Here is a 23,044-nt window from a genome sequence, read left to right as displayed (position 1 = left end):
AAGCCTCAGTACTTCCCAAGGATGCAGTATCTCAAAAGCCTTTTTTTTTCTAAACAAGAATCAAGGCATTCCCAATCCCAAATCGGACACATTCCCAAGACACAGCAATAAAGGCCATTTTCCCAGGGACCTGATCTGCAGGTGGGAGAACCCACACGTGTGTAGATGCCCAGATCAAGATGGCCACGTGGGAAGGCTGCCTTCAGGGCAAAGGAAAGGATGCCAATGGACCCATAAACTCTTCAGCACCGCCACCTGCAACTGTGCCTTGGGCTGCACTCATCTGCCCAGGCAGCAGGCTGACCAACTGAATTTGTTTCTTTGTTTTTCAAGGTCACAAAAATGATTTTACCCAGATTCAAATATTTTGTCCTGCAGGGAAATGCACAGGACAGTAGAGGGGTGCGAGATGGGAAAGGAAGAGAAAACCCCGTGGGTCTCAGGACAGTCAGGCCAGGCGTGGAACCTGGTAATGATCGTCTCCTCCAGTTCTTGTTGCCACAGGCTGGATGGTATTCTGCAGCCTCAGAGAGCTATTTCTCAGAGAGTGGAGGCGCCCGTGGAGTCTTTATAATTATGAGATTATGGCTGTGGAACTAGCACCTACTACGTGCCAGGCACATGGCAGGCACACTTGGCACATTCCTCCAAGTCCTCCAGCCTGGAGAGGCAGGCTCCTGAGTCCCCACGTCTTTGAGAGAATGCTGAATCTCAGAGCGGCCCACGAGTGTAGGGAGGGCAGACACAGACCTGACCCCAGGCACGCCTGACTTCAGAGCCCAGCCCACTCCTCCTTCCCTGAGCTCCCCCTACCCCGCCCCACGCTGAAGGCTGATATTAAAGAGAAAGCTGTTAGATAAAAGGAAGGATTCAAAAATGCATTGTGTTTCCTGCTGAAACACTGAAAAGGCAAAGCTAATACTGAACCAGCTTCTCAAGGAAAGAGTATATTCTCCAGCTTCAATAAGAAAAGCATTAAAGCAATTGAAGAAATGGTCTACTTTTGATCTTCCCCATTTCACTTCTAAAGGAAAGCAATTCTATTATGTTAAGTTCCTCCAGCCTTATCACACAAACAGTACTGTTTTTGAGGCTTAAAAAAAAAATCTCAAATAAAAATTTGTGGAGTTCTTTATTATTCAATACTTGTGAGATAGGGAAACAGACAGTAACATTTTTTATAGATTTACTAGGTTGGGAGACTGCAGTGCCAAACACAAGGTTTATTGTCAAATAAAACACTGTTTTGTATTTTGATTGCCTGTTTTAGAAGAGTGTTGCTTCTGTTCTATAATTGCGTGCACAAAATTATTTAATTTGTTTTGTTTGGATCTTATTCTGGACATTTTCCCAGTTGGAAAGATGTAAAAATTAAAACATCTATTATGTCTTTTATATTCTGAGGTGGGTTATAAAGAGAAAAAGAAGAAGAAAATATTCAAAAGACTCATAAATATCCATATTTTAACTCTTCAAGCTTTCTGCGCCCTGCCATGGTCTGTGAGGCTGTTGGCATATGCCCTCCAGTCCTCCTTGCTCTGGGAGCAAATGCCTTTCCTAACAGAGGCAACATCGTCTTTATTTAATAAAACGATGTAAGCAACCACAACGGCCCATTTTACTAGCGATTTATAACTCTGGTGTGATGTGAAACCCTTAGGCTCAGGGAGAAATAATCAGGCTTGGTACTTTTGTTAACGGCCTGGAGGGTGCTGAGAAAATCGGAAAAAGGCAGGAAGACGATGAGGACCTCTTGACTGAGGTCACACACGGGCACCCCCTCCAGAGGCTTCCATTCAAAAGTCAGGTAGCCACAAAATCTGAGCATTTGGCTTCTTCTACACGATCTGGAGCTTATTGGAGGCTCAAAAAATGTGCTGCTTCCACACACTGCCCTCGAGTCAGGAGCAGGTGGCCGCGGTTTTCAAATGCCATGGAGCAGCTCCTGTATTCCCCCAGCTCTGCCATGCCCGCCCCAACCTCAGCAACCACAGTTCTCAAAGGAAAACTCGGTTTCTGTTACTACATCATGATGGAGGGCCAAGCAGGAGCGCAGCAACCAAAGAATAAATGGTGAAATTTTCACTCTTCTAACCCCAGGCCCGGAGCAGGAGTCATCTGGGAACTGGAATCCCGGGCGGTGGAGGGTGTGGTGCCGGGCAGGCAGAGGGAGACCCTGGTGATGGATGGCTCAAATAATCGAGATGTGTTCAGAGCTGCAGGCCAGCTGACTCTCACCCGAGGTGGGCTGGAGGAATTGGAACCGTTAGCTCTCATTGTTGAGAATTTGCGGAGAGCTTCAGGAACATGGGAGAAACATCGACTGAGTATCTCTTTTAAAAATGGTCAAGACAGGGACTTTCCCAGTGGTACAGTGGCTAAGACGCTGCACCTCCCAATGCAGGGGGCCTGGGTTCGATCCCTGGTCAGGGAACTAGATCCCACGTGCTGTAACTAAGAGTTCATATCCTGAAACTAAGACCTGGCACAGTCACATAAATAAATAACATAAATATTAAAAAATAATCCAGTGTCAGAACTATTTAAAAAAGAAAACAGTCAAGACAGAGAAGGCGGGAGGGAAGACGCTGCCTGGATCCAGTAAACCCAAGTCCCGTCTGAAACTGGCTGGCGCTTCCACCGAGCAGCGTCTCAGCGTGCCTTTACTTACTTACTTTTTGTATTCCTCATCTTTCATCTTCAAACAGAAGGTCTCCAGAACCCTCCTCAGCTCATGTGGCTGGACCAGACCAGTCGTGTTAACATCAATGAGCATAAGGGCTTTGATGACGGTTTTAATGTTTTTGAAAATCTGTGTATAAAAAGCGATTTAGGAGAAGTCAAAAGATCCAGTGTTGAAAATCAGGGTGGTAATAAAACATTGGGAGGATGAACGTGTTTAAACACTTCTTGTAAAATAAAATGTTTCCAAAGACGCACACTCGTAGATATTGCAAAATGACACATCTACAGAAAAAAGGACACTTTCCATTTCTTGAATGTTTTCAAAGCAATTTTCTCTATAAATGGTCTTAGTAAGTTGAGAAAAAAACTCTTTCTGATGTAAAGTGGTAGGTCTCATACACAATTCATTCCCTTGTAAGAGCCATACAAAAAATCTTTTTTGTTACTTAATACTTTAAAACTATAGTTCTGGCATAGCTGGACGTGGACAATTTTTATTTTTCATAGCCATATGCAAACTATTTTTACTAGGAGCTAGAAAAATATGAGTATATATTTCAACCCCTCTGAATTTTTAAGACATTACAGGAAAAGTTTTATAGCAATCTTGCCCAAATCTTTCCCAAATTCAGCAGATGCATATTTATTGAGCACGCGGACCTGAAAGGCATTTGGTAAGGCCCCAGGGAAACACAGGGCTGTGTGTTGGCTGTAAGCTACTTCTGTGTGGAGGAGAGAAACAGCTCAACGTGGGGCTTGGGGCTTGGGGCTCAGTGTGCCAAGGCCAGAACCACGTGAGTGAGTCCTACAGAGCCCCACGAAGGAAGCACCATTTCCCCACTTTTAGTTAAAGCTGAGGTTGAGGAGGCTGCACGAGTTACCCACCATCACCCGGTTAGACGACGATGGTGCTGAGGGTCCATCCCCCAGCATCCACGGTCCATGGACCAAGTCCATCCCCAAATCTCACCTCCCGCAGAGACAAGAAGACATGTAAACAAACGTTGCCCAAGATAGGAACCATGGGAACAAGAGCCCAACACCAGAGACAGACAAAGGAGGAGCTGTGGGTCTTCACAGAAGAGGACAAGCGCCTCCAGCAGAGGCCCCCGGGGGCCTTCCTGCAGGAGGCCGCATCTGAGCTGGGAGGAGAGGACAGTGAGTGCAGCGGGTGGGATGGCAGGTTTGTGCAGGAAAGGTGATGAACGTCCGGTCCAGCTGGATCCTGGGAGGCCTGACTCCACATCCCGCTCCAGATCAGACCAAGTCCAGCCTGGACGCAGAGGGGAGCCAGTGCACCGCAAGAAGGGGCTTAGGGAAGGCTGCAAGATGGACAGGGCTGCTTCCAATTTCCTCAACATCTTTGCCGACTGCCCCCTTTACTGCTCCCTTTGACCTGAAGGAGCCCCCTGGCAGCCCGCCCACCCCAGGGTGAACGCCTTGGGGATCTCACCAGAGGAAGCACTGGGCTGGAGGGGAGATGGCCTCGTCCCTGGCTCCTCCTGGCTGGGTCATCTTGTCCCCTCCGCTGCCCTGACCGGAGGACGTCAGCCCTGCACACCTGCCCTGCCTCAGCACTGTTCGTGCTGTCCACACGGACAACCTCTGACTCAGCCCCGTGTCCTCCTCCCGTCTGGAGGTCACCTCCCTGCTCACACTCACCCTTTGTCACCAATAAGTACTGCTCTCCAAAACCAAGCCTCACATCCAAGGACCCCCTAACTTTCAGCTCCCTTCCCTGAGGGCTGACCCCCTACAACCTTCTTCCCTCCACGACTCTGCCACACTCCATCTTTATACCCCTACCACGGTCCATCTTTGGACTTCCCTTGTGGCTCAGCTGGTAAAGAATCTGCCTGCAATGCAGGAGACCTGGGTTCGATGCCTGGGTTAGGAAGATCCCCTGGAGAAGAGAAAGGCTACCCACTCCAGTATTCTGGCCTGGAGAATTCCATGGACGGTACAGTCCATGAGGTCGCAGAGTCGGATACGACTGAGCAACTTTCACGGTCCATCTTTATAATGACCCACTACCTCTGTTCTCCACCCGTCCCCTCCGCCTGCCTCCTCCTGTCTGGGTGAGACCCTAACCCTGGCCAAATCCGACTCACAGCCTCTTCCAAGTGCCGGATGTGGCCGGAGAGGACAGGCCATGGAGCCCTACCTAGGTCCCCTCACTCGAGACACCAACCCCGCCTGTAGCGGGTGCGTGGGAATCCTTGTCTCCGCTCCCCACTGTCTCTGCTCTTCACCTCCCTTCCCATCCGCCTCCTTCCTCCGTCACAGATAACCTTCCTCCTTACTTACAGGGAAAACAGAAGCCACTGGAACCCAACGCCCTGCACCCAGGGACCGGGTCCCGTCCTCCACACGCAGGGATAGTTCCTGTCCTCGGCACCCAGGGACCGGTCCCATCCTGCTTTGGACGCCGACCCTGCTGCCCTCACGCATGCGATGATGTCCAGTACCTGAACCACCTTAGAAGGGAGACCTCCCTCCTCGCCTGGCCTCTGCCTCTAGCTGCTTCTTCCCTTGTGCAGAAATCCCCCCGGAAGAGCTGTCTGCGCTTTCTGTCTCCAGTGTCTCCCCTGTAGCCGGTCGGCTCTGTCCCCACCACCGCACAGAGACTGTGACCTTGTCGGGGTGGTGGCCTGGCCAGGTCCAGGGTCTCCTGGGGCCCATCTTGCTGCCCACGCATCAGCCCTCCACCCGGCTCAGCGCCCCCTCCTCTGGGCGCACATTTCTACCCCGGCTTCCGTGCCTGTCCCGGGTTCTCCTTGGCTTCCTGCGTTGGGCTTGGTCTGCTCCTTGCTGGTCCCTCTGAAGTCTGGGCAGCCACAGACTTAGGCCCTGGGTCTCCTGGCTCGTCTAACCACACTCCCGCCTGGGTGGCCCTGGCCTTGGCCTTCGTAACCAGGATGGCTCCAGCTGTCTGTCTCCAGCTCTGGCCTTGCCTCTCAGCTTTAGTCAGCTTGTCCCCCTTGAGAGTCCAGCAGATACCGGCTCCGCCTGTCCTGCTGCAGCAGGGCTGTCCCACCAGATTCTCTTCTCACACCCACGTTCAGTCCCAAGAGCCCAGCAGCCCTCCCGTAACGACTTTTCTGGGATCCAGCCTATGTCTCTGCCTCGCACCCTTGGGCTGGGCTGGGCTGGGCTGGTGGGACCACCTCCCACCTGGGCTCCCAGTGTCCACGCCCAACCTACGACTGAGGCTCCAGCAGCAGTGGGGGGCCTGTGTATCCAGGGCTAGGCACATACCCCTTTGCCTGCAGCCCGCCTGCCACTCTGACCCCTCCAGGTCAAAGGCCAGGGCCCCGCAGACTGGCTCCTGGCAGCGATCCTGCCTTGTCCCGGTCCCTGCTGCTCCTCAGGAGTGCCAGCCAGGCGACTCTGGCCTCAGGAACATTTGCTCTTCCTTCTGCCCAGAACTTTCCTCCCCAGACACCCACTGGCTCTTCCCTTGCTTCTCTCGGAGCTTGGTCCATGTGTCATCTTACCCAAAAGGCTTCCCCTGACCCCACGCCCAACCCTCATCTTCCTGGTTCTCCTCACAACTAATTTCAAGACTGTCTTTATTGCCCGTCTCTCCCTCAGGGAGGTGGGCTCCCTGAGAGCAGGGTTCTGTCGACCACATCACCCCTAGGGTCTAGAGCACCTGCCTCAGCACAGCAAACGAATGAATGAATCCAGCTTCTTTGCACCTGCTTGGGAGAAAGCCACACTCTGAGGAAGCTGTGTTCTATGTCTGTGAACACACCTCCCTGGAGCCAACCCTGAGAGCAATAAGGATTACATTCAGTGCAATCAAGGCTACAGCAGTAGGATCATTGAATAAACAGTCATTGGATTTTGTCATGCGCCGAGCCCTGTGCTAACCCGTATACACGTCTCCCACTTCTACCAACTGGGGGTCCTTGGCTGAACCGAGCTCAGTATTCAAAACCCAGAAGACCAGGCCCAGAGCTGCGTGGACAGCATGGGCTGCCACGAAAGGACTCGAGCATGTCCACCCTCAGCTCCACCCCTTTGTCTGAAAGCACGGAGCCCCAGCCACTAGGGCACTTGCGGCTGAGGCCAAAAAAAAAAAAAAAAAAAAAAAAACCCTCAGCACTCTGTCTGATGCCAAGTCCTGATTCACCTCTTCTGGTAAAACGGGAGGATGGGAGGCGATGTGCTTTTTTAAAAGTCCTGAAGCAACCCATATGGGCCCCGCGGGGAAAGCGGGGAGCTGCAGAGCTGGCACGGAGCGCACACCCAACCGGAGGTATGTCTCCAAGTCTCGTATCGCTTGTCAGACTGAAGCTTGGCAGCGTCTTGGCGGAGCTGCAGATGGTGAGGTTTATCAGAGGCACTGGAGCTAGGGCTGTGGCGTGAGGGCTGCTCCTACACTGGACGGAAGGAGAAGCGGCCCGAAGGGAAGGAAGGGCCTGCCCTGCCCCAGCCCACTGCCCTCGCACTTGAGGAGGGAGACGAGGAGAGGGAGAGGGGCAGGGAGACCAGGCGGACCGCGGGGGAGCACCCGGCTCCTCTCTGGGCCGGCCAGATGCCCGCCGCTTGGGCTCAGCCGGGACACGTCAGCATCAAGAGTCCCTGCCTCTGAGCCCCCTGTTCCCCACAACCCACCCCACACCAAGCACCTTCACATCACAGGCCCTCTGGGGTCTCTTCAACCACAGCCCAGAGCCCTGGACGACCTGACCCCATGACCTCCTGACCTCACCCGGCCCCCTCCAGCGACACAGGCCAGCCTGCGCTTTCTCTTCCGGCGAGGCTTCTGCACGCCCGGCTTCCTCCACACGACGGGTTCCCTTGAGGCCCTCATTCAGGTCCCGGTCCCCGGTCCCGTGTTACCGGGCCCCAGAGGCCTTCCCCATGGCCTGCACAAAAGCACGCCCTCCTCCCGTTCGCCCACACCTGGACGTGTCAGATTTCTTTTGATCGCCTTCCTTATTCACTGACGCTAAAACGCCAGGGAGGGGATTTCAGTTTCATTCGCTGCTGTATCCTCAGGCTTAGAACAGTCCCCGGACAGAGCCGGTGCTTAGAAACTTGCACGGTGAGTTTGCTGCGGTCACCACTGCCCAAATGCACTCCTGGCCCTGCCTCTGTCCAGTCTGGCTCTTCTGACTGCACCCCGTCCCATCACTGTCCCCCTGACCTCCATCTTGACATCCTGGTGTAGCCCTGCCGGAAAGGGGTACCCAGCTCCTTCCCCCAGGAGGGGACCTCCCCACTCTCTGCCTGACCTCGGCTCTCCAGGAGATCCATCACCCTTCACTTCCCCCTGACTTCCCAGGGCGGGAGCTCAGAGAGGGCCAAATCCATGGAGGGAGAAAAAGGCTGTGCAGCTTATAACAAGGGAAGGGCCTCCTTCCAAACCCAGCTTCTCAGAAAGGAGAGGGTGCTCCCCTGGCGCGGCTCTGGGGCCTGTGGGAGAAGAGCTCCCTGCGCTCCGTGCATGCGTGCTAAGTAGCTTCAGCCGTGTCCGACTCTTTGTGACCCCATGGACTGTAGCCCACCAGGCTCCTCTGTCCATGGGATTCTCCAGGCAAGGATACTGGTGTGGGTTGCCATGCCCTCCTCCGGGGGATCTTCCCGACCCAGGGACTGAACCCGCCTTTCTTGCATCTCCTGTGTTGGCAGGCGGGTTCCTTACCACTAGCACCACCTGGGAAGCCCTCCTGCACTCAAGGTCCTGCAGACTCTTGCCTGCAGCCTCTTTCTGTATGCTGGAAAGCTAGGAGTGATCTGTACATGTGTAAGTGGTTGGGAGAAAAAAATCAAAAGAAGGGTATTCTGTGACACATGGAAGTTATTTACGAGCTTCAAATTTCAAGACCCAAAAGTAGACTTTAATGGCACCCAGCCACACCTGTTCATTTATGTAAATAAGTTTCCTCCAGAGGCCTCCCCTACAGAAGCAGAGTTGAGCACCCAGGCTGAACAGTCTGGCTGACCAGGATAAAAATATTGACCATCTTCACAGACCTTCGCAATCCTGTCCCACTCCCTCGCCTGCACCCCCACGGGGGTCTCAGGCAGCATCAGGTGCAGACAGAAGCAGCTTTAAAAAGGGGGGGCGCTTCCCTGGTGGTCCAGTGGTTGAGAATCCACCTTGCAAGGCAGGGGATGCAGGTTCAATCCCTGGTCGGGGAACTGAGTTCCCACAGGCCTCAGGGCAATTAAGTCAACACACCTCAACTAGAGAGCTGGTGCAAAAGATCTACGTGGCGCAGCGAAGATCCTGAGTGGTAACTGAGACCCTACACAGCCAAATAAATAAATATTTCAAAAATAAGTAAATAAGAAGAAAACCAAAATGATAGCTAATTATGACTCTGAGTTAAAGACTCGGGAGCCAGAAAATGGCCTGAGGCTCTCTGAAGACCTGCCCCCTAAGTCTTCTCCTCCCAGCCACTTGCCCCATCTCCTGCCCCAGCCTCAGTCCCCACTCCATTCTGGGTGGTCAGGGGCCCGGCCAAGAGCCTTCTTGTCAAGCTCTGAGCCCTGTGCCAGGCTTCGGAGAGCACAGCTCTGCCCAGCTGTATCCTGGCCCCCATGGCCCCTGCAGCACCACGGCCCCTGTGAGAAGGCAGCATCTAACACTCTTCCTGGCCTCAGAGTCCCCATCTGGGGAGATGACTGAGCCCGGGGGGTGATCAAGAACCAAGCAATCCAGGGACGGGAACCACGGAGAAGATGCGCTAACAAGGCTGGAGTTTGCCCTCTGGACAGCAGGGTTGGGAGAAGCCGGAGAGACAGCCTTAAAGATCTGAAGTGTGGCTACATAAACCAGGACTCACTCATCAAACATTTCAAGAAAAGGAAAAAAATAAAAAGCCCCATTCCACAGAAAAGTGTGAGTCACTCAGTTGTGTTCGACTCTTTGCGACCCCATAGACTGTAGCCCTCCAGGCTCCTCTGTCCATGGGATTCTCTAAGCAAGAATACTGGAGTGGGTTGCCATTTCTCTCTCCAGGGAATCTTCCCAGCCCGGGTCTCCTGCATCGCAGGCAGACATGTTACTGTCTGCCACCAGGGAAGCCCACGGAGGAGTGAAGTAAAAAAGAAGGAGGCAATTACTTTGGGGAGGGGGGGATGATAGGAGCAAAATTAAATTAAAATATTCTCCAAAAGACTTGGATGAACTCATAGAGGGCAGACTCACAAATGTTACTATAAGGAGCAGAGAATGTCTGCTGTGAAGAGTAAAGCCAAGGAGGAATGGGGACAAGAAACCTCCTTCAGAGGCGGTAGCAACCATGGAGAACCAAAGTGCCCCAGGCTGCCATCATTCTGGTAACCTTGGAACAGAGACCTGACTCCTTGCAACTCCAGTGTTCTCATCTGTGAAATGGGAATTAACAGGCCCTGCATCAGAGGGCACAGATGAAATGAGCTCACGTGCACAGGTGCCTCACCAGGAACAGGCTCAATAGACGGTGGTCTGATAGGGACCACTGACCAAGACCAAAGGCTGAGGACAGAGATATAATTGACCAGATGGCCACACACACACATGCTGGGGAATAGCAGCTGGCTGAGTCAGCGCTACTGCCCCACTCAGGCAACTCATCTACTTCCTTCCCTTCCCCACTGCCCAACCTAGGTTAACAGAAGCCTGAGAGAGCAGAAGGTCGTGAGTGGACAGGAGTCCAGGGCCAAGAATGGGGCCTGGATCAGTGGATAATTGTCAAGTGGATGAAGGCATGGATGATGGATGGATAGATGGATGATGGATGGATGAATGGATGAAGGATGGATGGATAGATGATGGATGGATGGATGAACAGATAGAAGGATGGATGGATGAATATAGATAGATGGACAGATGGAGGGGATAGATGGCTATATGCATGCATAGATTAATGGAGAGAAAAATGGATGGATGGATGGATGGATGGATGGATGAGTGATTGCATCATTCATGGGGAAGAAGCATTGGTAAGCCAACAAAATCCTTGTACAGACAGGACAGGTGCCTGCAGAAGGGCAGACAGGCATGCCATTTCTGGAGACACCGTGATCTGCTCTATACTCTCCCAGGGGGAGGAACTGAGAACTGAATAGACAGCAGAGAAGGAGGGGCAGATTAGAGCAGTCTGTGTGACTATTATTGGCACGGACAGGATATGTGGATTTTCCATGAGTTAAGTGGAGAAGAAGACAGGCAGAAGGCTAACAGTGAAGTACCAGGAAGAAAATTAGGGAAACAATCCCATTTACCATCACCTCAAAAAAGAATAAAAATACCTAGGAATAAACCTACCTCAGGGGGGCAAAGGACCTGTACTCCAAAATAGTTTTCAGACACTGATGAAAGAAATTGAAGATGACACAAACAGATGGAAAGACATACTATGTTGTTGGATTGGAAGAATCAATATTATCAAAACGACCATACTCTCCAAGGCAATTAACAGAGTCAATGCAATCCCTATCAAAATACCAATGGCTTTTTTTTTTTTTAAGAACTAGAACAAAATAATTTTAAAATTTGTAGGGAAACACACAAAAGACCCCTAATAGCCAAAACAATCTTGAGAAAGAAGAACAGAATTGGAGAAATCATGCTCCCTGACTTCAGACTATACTACAAAGCTGCTGTAATCAAAACAGTATGGTACTGACAGAAAAACAGAATCACAATGGAATAGGGGAGAGAGCCCTGAAATAAACCCACACACATTCAATCTACAAAAAAGAGAGGCAAGCATATCTAATGGAGAAAAGACAGACTCTTCAATAAGTGGTGCTGGAAAAACTGGGCAGCTACATCTAAAGGAGTGAAATCAGAACATTCTCTAACACCGGATACAAAAATAAACCCAAGACAGATGAGATGTAGACCGGAAATAGACCTAAATGTAAGATCGGAGCTTATAAAATTTACTGAGGAAAACACAGGCAGAACACTCAGTGACATAAATCACAGCAATAATTTTTGGATCCATCTCCTAAAGCAAAGAAAATGAAAGCAAAAATTAGTAAATGGGACCTAATTAAACTTAAAAGCTTTTGCATAACAAAAGAAGGGGCTTCCCAGGTGGGGCTAGTGGCAAAGAACCCACCTGCCAATGCAGGAGACAAGAGACTCCGGTTCAATCCCTGGGTCAGGAAGATCCCCTGGAGGAGGGTATGGCAACCCACTTCAGTATTCTTGCCTGGAGAATCCTATGCATAGAGGCGCCTGTGGGCTATATATAGTCCATAGGGTTGCAAAGAGTCAGACACCCCTGAAGAGACTTGGCATGCACACATGGCATAGCAAAAAAAAAATCAACAAAACAAAAAGACAACCTGCTGAATGGGAGAAAATATTGGCAAATGATAATGACTGATAAGGGATTAATGGCCAGCACATACAAAGAGCTCATCCAACTCAATATAAAAAAACAAACAACTCGATGGAAAAATGGGCAGAAGAACTGAGTAGGCATTTTTCCAAAGAGGATATGCAGATGGTCAACAGGCTCATGAAAAGATGCTCAATATCACTAATCAGTAGGGAAACGCAAATCAAACCCACAATGAGATATCATCTCACACCTGTCAGAATGGCCATCATCACAAAGAACACAAATAACAAATGTTGGTGAGGATGTGGAGAAAGAGGAATCCTCTTACGCTATTGGTGGGACTATTAATTGGTACAGCCACTATGGAAAACAGTATGGAGGTTTCTCAAAAAAAAAAAAAAAAAAGAACCACCATGCTGCTAAGTTGCTTCGGTCGTGTCCGACTCTGTGTGACCCCATAGATGGCAGCCCACCAGGCTCCTCCATCCCTAGGATTCTCCAGGCAAGAGTACTGGAGTGGGGTGCCATTTCCTTCTCCAGTGCATGAAAGTGAAAAGTGAAAGTGAAGTCACTGAGTCGTGTCCAACTTTTAGTGACCCCATGGACTGCAGCCCATCAGGCTCCTCCACCCATGGGATTTTCCAGGCAAGAGTACTGGAGTGGGGTGCCATTGCCTTCTCCAGTGCATGAAAGTGAAAAGTGAAAGTGAAGTCACTCAGTCGTGTCCAAGTTTTAGTGACCCCATGGACTGCAGCCCATCAGGCTCCTCCACCCACGGGATTTTCCAGGCAAGAGTACTGGAGTGGGATGCCATTGCATGACCCAGCAATTTCATTCCTTGGTTCAGTTCAGGTCAGTTCAGTTGCTCAGTTGTGTCTGACTCTTTGTGACTCCATGAACTGCAGCACGCCAGGCCTCCCTGTCCATCACCAACTCCCAGAGTACACCCAAACCCATGTCCATCTAGTTGGTGATGCCATCCAACCATCTCATCCTCTGTCATCCCCTTCTCCTCCTGCCCTCAATCTTTCCCAGCATCAAGGTCTTTTCCAAGGAGTCAGCTCTTGGCATCAGGTGGCCAAAGTATTGGAGTTTCAGCTTCAACATCAGTCCTTCCAATGAACACCCAGGACTGATCTCCTTTAGGATGGACTGGTTGGATCTCCTTGCAGTCCAAAGGACTCTCAAGAGTCTTCCAACACCACAGTTCAAAAGCATCAATTCTTCGGCACTCAGCTTTCTTTATAGTCCAACTCTCACATCCATACATGACCACTGGAAAAACCATAGCCTTGACTAGATGGACCTTTGTTGGCAAAGTAATGTCTCAGCTTTTTAATATGCTGCCTAGGTTGGTCATAACTTTCTTTGCGAGGAGTAAGTGTCTTTTAATTTCATGGCTGCAATCACCATCTGCAGTGATTTTGGAGCCCAGAAAAATAAAGTCAGCCACTGTTTCCACTGTTTCCCCATCTATTTGCTATGAGGTTATGGGACCGGATGCCATGATCCTAGTTTTCTGAATATATATCCCCAAAAAACCGAAACCACTACTTTGAAAAGACACATACACCATACATCCCAGTGTTCACAGCAGCACTATTTATAATAGCCAAGACATGGAAGCAACCTAAGTGTCCATCAACAGACGAATAAATAAAGAAGGTGTGGTATAAAAAAGAAAGAAATTTTGCCATTTGCAAAGCGACATGGATGGACTTGGAGGGCATGATGCTAAGGAAAGGAAGTCAGATAGAGAAAGACAAATGCTGCCTGATATCACATGTGAAATCTAAAAAAATATGGCAGACCAGTGAATACAGCGAAAGAAGCAGCAGCCTCATAGATACACAGAACAAACTAGTGGTTACCAATGGAGGCAGGGGAGTGGCAATACAGGGGTGGGAGATATTAATGCAAACTAGTGGGTGTAAAATAGGCTCCAGGATGTGTTCTACAACACAGGAGAATAGCCAATATTCTGTAATAACTGTGAATGGAAAGCAACCTTTACAAATTGTATAAAAATTTTTAAAGAGAAAGAAAGAAAGGTAGAAGGGAGCTGGTCTGTTCCCAGGGGCTGCTCACCAGCTGGGGAGACTGGAGCTGCAGGAGCAGGTGAGGGGGACAACTGGGGCGGGGCACCGGGAGAGAGGGGAGGGTGAGCCCTGAGCTGCTCTGTCTCCCCGGGAAACCACACAGTTCAGGGCCTCCTGAAGTGCCATCCCTGTGAGTCCCCGAGTGCCCCATGAGCAGTCACAGAGGAGGCCGGGGGCGGGGAGGCCCCCTCTTCTTCCTCAGTCCCTATCACACCCTTGATGAACCGGGGAGAAAAGAGGCCGAAGGAGGGAGAAGGGGCAGGTCCCATGCCCACCCCCCAACCGGGGGCCCTGGGGTCTGGAAGGAGGGCGGAGGGGCTGCTGAAGCTGGCAGGTGTAACCCGCGCTGGGCCTGTTATCCCCGGACCCTCTGAGCCCGCCTTCCTTCCGGGAGGCAGCAGATTCGACAGCCCCTGGTTGGGAAGCTAAGAATCAAACTGCTTCCCGTTTGTACCCCCGCTGAGTTCAGATGGGTTCAATAAACTGCTAACAGTGGATGATTCTTACTCCACGGTTCTTTGTTTAAAATTCTCTTTATGGCACTGGGAGGGGAGCTCCAGAAGAGAAAGCTGTGAACCCAAATAAATATGACCACCCAGACTTGAAAGGAGGTGAGGAAGGGCCTCCTGTTCCCTCCCTGGAGCCCAGAACCCACCCCCCCCAAACCCCACATCCAGGCCTGGCTCTGGCGGGGCCCCTTCCTGGGTTGGCGGGGCGGGAGGACGGCAAACCCTCCTCGGGCCAGAGGGCAAGGCCTAGAGGTTTCACCAGGGTGCGGCCATTCGAACGGGCTCCTGTTAGCTGTTTCCTGTTTCCTCACCTGGAGCCACCTTCGTCGATGGTTTCCAGCAGCAGGGGGGTGGGAGCTGCAGCCCACCCGCCTGCCTTGGGCCGGGGGCGCTGGGGAGGGGGCCATTGGCCGGCCCGTGTCTTGGCTCCTCAGTGGAGCTCGGGGTTCGGCTGCCACCCTGTCAGTCTGGCACCTTTCTGCTGCCACAACGAAACTCATTTTAAATTTAAGGAGTACACGTCTCTCTCTTTTTTTTTTTTTTAATTGAAGCCAAGGAAAAAGATTTCTCTTACAATAAACACATCAATGCTCATTTTCCTTATTATTCTACTTTTGGCTATTTCGTATAAAATCTTTAATTAAAGTTTTTCTTTGAAATTGTCATTATCAACCCAGAAGAAAGAAAGGGGAAAAATAAAAAAGAACAACACAGCTGTGCAGATATGAAGCGCTATTCAGGACTAAATGAACTGGAACGGAATAAGTAGCTTGACTGTTATGTTCTTGGTTTTGGCTCTGTATTCTCAATAGCACAGTCTAACTTGTCACTTCATATCGATTCCATCTGTTTACACTCTGCAGAGTATTGGCTTCCTACCGTGAACATTTCCTATTTACCAGCTGGTAGAGATGAGCCAAACCAGATAGGAAAAAATTAGACTACATTCAGAGCCTCATAAACACAAACTTTCAATTTGGGGACACGTGGGAGGCGCAGTGGCCAGCATTGCTCACCTTTAACAGAGGGGCCGACTTCCCTTCCTGCTCCTGTGATGTCCCCCCCTCCCCCGCCGTCCCTGACTTCTGAGAGGACTCAGCATTGACTCACTGGAGGGGGCAGAGCCTGTCTCTACCAAAGAGTGAGCAAGCTCACACAGAAAGACATCAAAGGAGGCCCGCAAAAATGGAGAAAAGGGATCGGATCTGGCTAAAAAAGAGCCGGGTGGACTTCTCCAGGCCAGAATACTGGAGTGGGTAGCCTTTCCCTTCGCCAGGGGATGTTCCCAACCTGGGGATTGAACCCAGGTCTCCTGCATTGCCAGTGGATTCTTTACCAGCTGAGCCACGAGGGAAGCCCATAAAGTGGAAGTCGCTCGGTCGTGTACGAATCTTTGCAACCCCGTGGATTATCTACAGTCCATGGCCTTCTCCAGCCCAGAACACTGGAGTGCGTAGCCTTTCCCTTCATCAGGGTGGGGGTGGGGAGAAGAGCTAAAGCAACCTAAAAGTCATAGTTGCTGTGCTGTGCTTAGTCGCTCAGTCATATCTGACTCTTCGTGATGCCATGGACTGTAGCCCACCAGGCTCTTCTGTCCACGGGGATTCTCCAGGCAAGAAAACTGGAGTGGGTTGCCATGCCCTCCTCCAGGGCATAGCTGCTACCACAGAACAAAAATCCAGCTCTGGTTTGGGGTTTCCTTGCAGCCACAGTGAAAAGAGAAACTTCCTGTATATACACCACATATGCCTCCCCCGACCTTTGACTTTCACTTTTAAGATGCTCACCTGCCACAAACGGCTTCAGTTCAGTTCATTTCAGTCGCTCAGTCGTGTCCGACTCTTTGTGACCCTGTGAACTGCAGCACGCCAGGCCTCCCTGTCCATCATTAACTCCCGGAGTTCACTCAAACTCACATCCATCGAGTCCGTGATGCCATCCAGCCATCTCATCCTCTGTCGTCCCCTTCTCCTCCTGCCCTCAATCCCTCCCAGCATCAGAGTCTTTTCCAATGAGTCAACTCTTCGTATGAGGTGGCCAAAGTACTGGAGTTTCAGCTTTAGCATCATTCCTTCCAAAGAACACCCAAGACTGATCTTTAGAATGGACTGGTTGAGCAATCCTACTGCTGGGCATACACACCGAGGAAACCAGAATTGAAAGAGACACATGTACCCCAATGTTCATCGCAGCACTGTTTATAATAGCCAGGACATGGAAGCAACCTAGATGTCCATCAGCAGATGAATGGATAAGAAAACTGTGGTACATATACACAGTGGAGTATTCCTCAGCCATTAAAAAGAATACATTTGAATCAGTTTTAATGAGGTGGATGAAACTGGAGGCGATTATACAGAATGAAGTAAGCCAGAAAGGAAAACACCAATACAGTATACTAATGCATATATATGGAATTTAGAAAGATGGTAACGATAACCCTGTATGTGAGACAGCAAAGGAGACACAGATGTATAGAACAGACTTTTGGACTCTGTGGGAGAGGGAGAGGGTGGGATGATTTGGGAGAATGACATTGAAATATGTATAATATCACATAAGAAATGAATCGCTAGTCCAGGTTTGATGCAGGATACAGGATGCTTGGGGCTGGTGCACTGGGATGACCCAGAGGGATGGTACGGGGAGGGAGGTAGTTGGGGGGTTCAGGATGAGGAACATGTGTACACCCGTGGCGGATTCATGTTGATATATGGCAAAAGCAATACAATATTGTAAAGTAATTAGCCTCCAATTAAAATAAATAAATTTAAATTAAAAAAAAAAAAGAGAATGGACTGGTTGGTTCTCCTTGCAGTCCATGGGACTCTCAAGAGTCTTCTCCAACACCACAATGGCTTAAAGATATCTAATTGGAATTCTATTTACTCACTGAACAACCAACACAGCTACAAAAATAAGCCCCAAGAGGGTGGCAAATCTAGAAGGATCTAGATTCATGTCTCTCCTTCTTCCTAACCACACCCACATGCCTAGGATGGGAGCTCCTGCCCAGACACCATGGGCCACGCATGCTGGGGCCCCTGTCACCCTGACTCCAGAACTCATACAGCTGCACCCCAGGAGAGGCAGGCTGGTCCCCCCAGGACTGCCAGGACCCCACAGAGCAGAGGTGCGCAGCAAGCACAGTCTGACAACACTGGTGAGGGACTGACTATCCTGGGGCCTGCCAACAGGCACTCCTGACCCCAGCTGCTCTCCCCTCACATGCAGCCCTCCTCTGCTGACGTCATTGCCTGAATCCTCCACTCTCAGGCCATCACCCCATCAGGAACATCAACAAGCTGCACCACCATCCCATGCCCCATGCTTTAGGGTTAGCAACAGCTCACCTTCAAACACCTCCACCCTTTTCTCTAGTCTGCATTTCAGTAGTTGCTCTGTCCCTTCTGCCTTGAGAAACAGAACTCGGTGTGGAGCGGTCACAGAGCTGGTCTCCTCCCTGGCCGGGCCACGCATCCCCTGCCCGCTTCACCTCTGTGCCCTCTCCTCCCGCCAGGCTGCAGTCCTGAGTGCCACCCCGCATCCGCCCTCTGCCCTGTCCTCAACGTGGATGGAAAGCCCATCCACGGTCCAACTCAAGCTCCACTCTCACCCTCCTCGTGATGTCTCTCCTGTGCACGCTTCCTGCAGAATCTTAGTTACTTATCCTGTAAATATTTACTGAGCTCAGATCAGGTGCCGGGGTCTGTTCATGGCACTAAAGTGACAACAGGGAGCAGGGTGGGGAAGGCGCCCACTCCCAGGAAACGTATTTCCCAGTGATGGACAGATAAACAAAACCTCAGGATGTTCTGAGTGCTGAGCAATTGTATAGTGTAATCTAAAGACTTTCAGGGGTGGAGGCGTGCCACTCCAGTGGGGAAACTTCACGCTGAGCGCCAAAACACCCGGGTGCTTGTCCGAATTTCATTCAGTAAGTGCCCAGTAACCATGCGGCATCTTAAGCAAGCAGTCAGATGAGACCTGACTCACATTAAGAACGGACGGCTCTGGTGTCACAAAAAATGGAGACTGTGAGGGGCGAGGCGGGCAGCAGGAAGAACCCCCCGGGGTGACTGGCAGGGCCGTCCACGGGGGCCACGGGGATGCAAAAGCACATGGGGCTCCGGTACGGCAGAGGCTACAGCAGACGGGACTTGCCGGCGGCCTGGAGCCACTCGCTGAGATGGAGGGGCCCAGGGACGAAGGCTTCTTGGGTGGCGTCGGCGGGACCATTTGCCCTGGTTTGGTCTGTGGACAGTGGTGAGTCTGGAGATGCAGATGGAGGCAGAAATGCGGGGGCCAACAGCACGCAGCGCGCGTAGTAGCTTTAAACCATAGATGACCGAGCACTTTCAATTTTCCACATTAACTCCCTGGTTTTATCCACTCCAAATGCAAACTCCTAATTTTCTGAAAGACTTCCATGGGCCTTGCACTATGGTAAGCTCATTTTATATTTTTTCTCATGGTCTCAACAATATTGGAAAAATCTTGGAAAACTGCTTCCCCATTTCACTGCTGAGAAAACAGTTCCCAGAGAAACTAGCTTGCTTGGGGGTCACTCAGAGAGTGAGTGTCTTGGTTCAGATGCACACTCAGCCAGGGGTCCAGCCTGCCCCCCCACCGGCCTGTCCCCCCGACACCACCGGCCTGTCCCCCGACACTACTGCCCTATCCCCCCACACCATTGGCCTGTCCCCCACCCGCTGGCCTGTCTCTCCCACACTGTGCTGTTTTAAACATTTATTCCTGCAATCTTGTGTTGACTCGCCACATGTAACAAAGATTTTTTTAAAGATAAACTTAGACCGAAAAAATATAAATTCTGACATAACAGCATCTTTGATTAACTTTCCTGATGAAGCTTTTAGTAAATTAATAATAGAGCAACCAAAAATAGGTCGTGGGGTAGGAGCATTTTCAATATCTTTTTTTAAAAATAAAATGGCAGCTGATTATTTTGTTATGCGAAATGCTTGAGATCAAAATGTAAGCACAGCTCTTCATTTAGCTGCACAGAGACACAGGAACAAGAGCTGTGACATTATTAATCACTATATTCGGTTATGATTGATAGGCTTTTCTGCAGGAGGAGAAAGTGCCTCAGATACAAGCTGTCCCAACAGCCCCGCGATATGCTAATATTTTCTTCAGATGAAAGAGGAGATGTGTTCAAATACCTGCTATAATAGGCAATTAATACCAAGTGCACCGGAGGAGAGATGATAAAAGCGGGATTAGGAGAATATTACGAATTAACCAAAAGCTTGTATGTTTTAGTAAATGGCCTCATTTTGAGCCTGACACAGTCTTTTTATTAGGCAAACAGGCTGTATTCTGATACATTCGTGCGTGCTAATGTGGTGTTCTAATGTTAAGGTATGTTTATGAAATGGCTGTGATCCTAACGACTGTTTCTTTATTCCTCAAGTGATAATTTTTTAAATCTCTTTTTTAAGAAAATCCACCTATTTAAGAAAATGAATATACCCATCACTGCGTGTCTTCACTTTTGTGACGATATTACCGAGCAAGCAAGCAGCTTAGTGCCTCTAATTATTTACTAATTGCTCCTGAAATGACTGAGCTGCATCTGTGCGACTCCAAGGCACCGGGGTGATCCCATAAAAACGCGTGTCAGTTCACTCGGTGTCCCACAGACAGGCTTGTCGCAGCTGACTGGGTCGACCAGATGTTCTGACATCACAGCACCCAGACTTGAAAGGCATTCTTGACAGGGTGGTGATGTGGTATGAGAGCTGACGACCTAGGGCTTTGGGTGAGGTGTGTTTTGTTTTCTTTTTTTTTTTTTCCTCTTGTCTTTGAATTGCACATTCTTGAATTCTAGTCTTAAATTTAAAACAATTTTTTTCTTGCCTGTGGAGGGGAGGAGACTCGTCGTGACCTTTCTAAACACCCACTGAAGTTCTTACATAACTGAGAACAGCTTCCTGTGTCCTGGCCAATCCCATGGACGTGGCTTACAGGGAGCATCCGCCTGCCCCCCAGCTCGAGGGCAGGACAAGATGATTCTCTTCCCCTGCTCGCCCCTTCTTTGACCTACACCTCACGCTCATGTCAGGAGTTGATGAAAGATGAAACAGGGTCAAAAGACCTGAACGTGGTTGCCCTGGCAATGCCCCGCAGCCGTGCTCTGGCCCTGTCATCCGGACAGAGTCCTCACCCGAAGCCGGTGGAGAACTAAGTCCTAGCTCTCGGGTGCTGCCGCAGCTGCAGGACAGGCTACGGCCCCGCGGGGCCAAAAGGAACGAGAGCAACTGAGGAGCTGGGAACGAGTGCAAGATGGGCAGGAGGCCAGAGGCAGAAAGGGAAAGAAAACTCCCAAATGCCCGTTTGAAGTGGATGCCACACAACCAACAATGCAACTCTGGGGTTAGCAAACAACTTCCGCTCATTCATATGGCGGTGATCAGGGAGGCCTCTCCGGGACCGGCGGGTCCACCTCCAGGCATAAGCAAGAGTCACATTTGCTACAGGCAAATGAGGTATTGGGGCTTCCCAGCTGGCACAGTGGTAAAGAACCTGCCGCCAACGCCAATGCAGGAGGCCCGGGAGACTTGAGGTCGACCCCTGGGTCGGGAAGATCCCCTGGAGGAGGAGATGGCAACCCACTCCAGTATTCTTGCCTGGAGAATCCCAGGGACAGAGGAGCCTGGTGGGCCACAGTCCATGGGGTCGGACAGCACTGAGTGACTATACACGCACCCACACACAAACGACATGTCACTGCCTTTCCTAAAGGGCCTCCTTGAGAAGCAGGGTGGCTGGTGATTAGTAGCCAGGACCCCAGAGCCAGCTGCCAAGGCAGGAACTGCAGCTCCTCGGTCCCCAGCTGTGCACACAGGGCTCAACTGCTCAGCCTCTGTTGTAGCTTCCTCCACATCAAGATGGGATCCCAAGAGCACCTGCCCCAGGGGGTTCTCCTGGAAACTGAATATGTAAACACAGTAATACACTTGGAATAGCTCCTCGTAAATGCTCAGTCTCTGCCACCTCTTATTGGTATCGCAGCTGGCAAAATCCAAAAAATTACATCACTGTCCAAAGGATTACGGCCCGGCCAGCCTGTGGGTCCTTTTGCTGGGTGGCTGAAGCAGACACTGTCAGTCACTTTCTCCAAAGCCACTGATGTCTGCCCACCCCGTCTCTTTCTAATGAAACCCTCCATCTTCCATTTTGTTCAGATATTAGCTCCCACCCGCCCCCAACCCATGGTCACGTGCCTCGGGGGAGGGAGTCCAACCACTGCACCAGGGAGTGACCAGGGTTGGAGCAACACCACCGCCAGTGATGGGTTTGTGTGGGGACAAGACGCTGGGCTATGAGTCACGAGGAGACGTTCCCCCGTGTTTAGGGAGAGTCATACTGGCAGAAAGGGCATGCTGGGAAAAAACCAAAACCCTGATATTGCAGTATCCATGTGTCAGACCTGGAATGCTGGCCACCTCCTGGTGACTGGAGGAGATGTGAGTGAGCAGACCCTGATCTACGCTCCCTTCAGACTTGGACAAGACGAGAAGTTCCTTGTCGTCTCAGCTCAGTTGGACATTTCTCAAAAGGCAGGACAACCAGACACCTTGGTGGCGGTGGCTGATGGGCCGCCACCTGGAGGTGGGTAAAGCTCCCACAGGAAAGGTTACAGGAGGGCCTGGCAGGACAGATAAAGGGACGGATATTCATCGAGCACCCACTGTACGCAAGGGCGTCGCTTGCATTACCCCCGCTCATTCTCGTGGCCACTCCGGCAGGTCGGTGCTGTTGCCTCGCCTTCGGAGATGGTGGCAGAGAGCAGTGACAGGCCTGAGGGCCCGTGGGCAGGGGCAGAGACGGGGCTTCCTGCCAGGGGTGCGTCCTGCCCACTGAGCCCTGCTGCCTCCCAGCAGACTGAGACCACGAGGGGTCTGCAGACCAGAGAGCTTGACAGCAGCCAAGGAAACACCCACCAAAGGCACAGAAGCCCAGGGACACAGTCATCTCCATGACCCGGGAGAAGCCAGGGCCGAGAGGGGAGGGCAAGTGGGGGCGCACCAGTCTCAGAGTGCCCACGGGGCAGAACCTGGGTGGGCACAGATCGGACCGGGACCCCGGACTCGGAGCCTGAGGATGGCACCCTGGGAACCACCTGGGTGTGCAGAGCTTCTTCCTCCCCGATACGGGGCCCCAGGACGCAGACAGCAGCCTCCTCATGTGAAGCCCCGGGTCACAGTCCCCGAAGGGCGGAGAGTCTGGACCCAGAGACCACCCTGTCTATCTCCGCCTTGATGGGAGGGAGAAAACGAGGCTCAGGGAGACCAGGGGTTCAACTGAATGTGAAGACACACTGGAGGGTCTAGTGAAAGGGAAGTGAAAGTGTTACTCGCTCAGTTCGGTCCGACTCTTTGCAACCTTAAGGACGGTAGCCCACCAGGCTCTCTGTCCATGGGAT

The 23,044-nt window shown here is 51.1% G+C and overlaps 1 protein-coding gene across 1 annotated transcript in view; it reads right to left on the bottom strand.

Annotated features, from left to right (window-relative positions):
* EFCAB6 (EF-hand calcium binding domain 6) overlaps positions 1-23,044 on the bottom strand; it is a 255,607-nt gene that overhangs the window by 172,643 nt on the left and 59,920 nt on the right. The window contains exon 7 of the mRNA XM_040233143.1: positions 2,676-2,812. Within this exon, the coding sequence (XP_040089077.1) occupies positions 2,676-2,812 (137 nt within the window). The remainder of the gene's footprint in view (positions 1-2,675; positions 2,813-23,044) is intronic.

The sequence above is a fragment of the Oryx dammah genome, unplaced genomic scaffold, assembly GCF_014754425.2.
Source record: "Oryx dammah isolate SB20612 unplaced genomic scaffold, SCBI_Odam_1.1 HiC_scaffold_29, whole genome shotgun sequence".
NCBI lineage: Eukaryota > Metazoa > Chordata > Mammalia > Artiodactyla > Bovidae > Oryx > Oryx dammah.
Note: the sequence above shows the minus strand (reverse complement) of the source record. Positions and strands in the feature narration are given on the sequence as shown.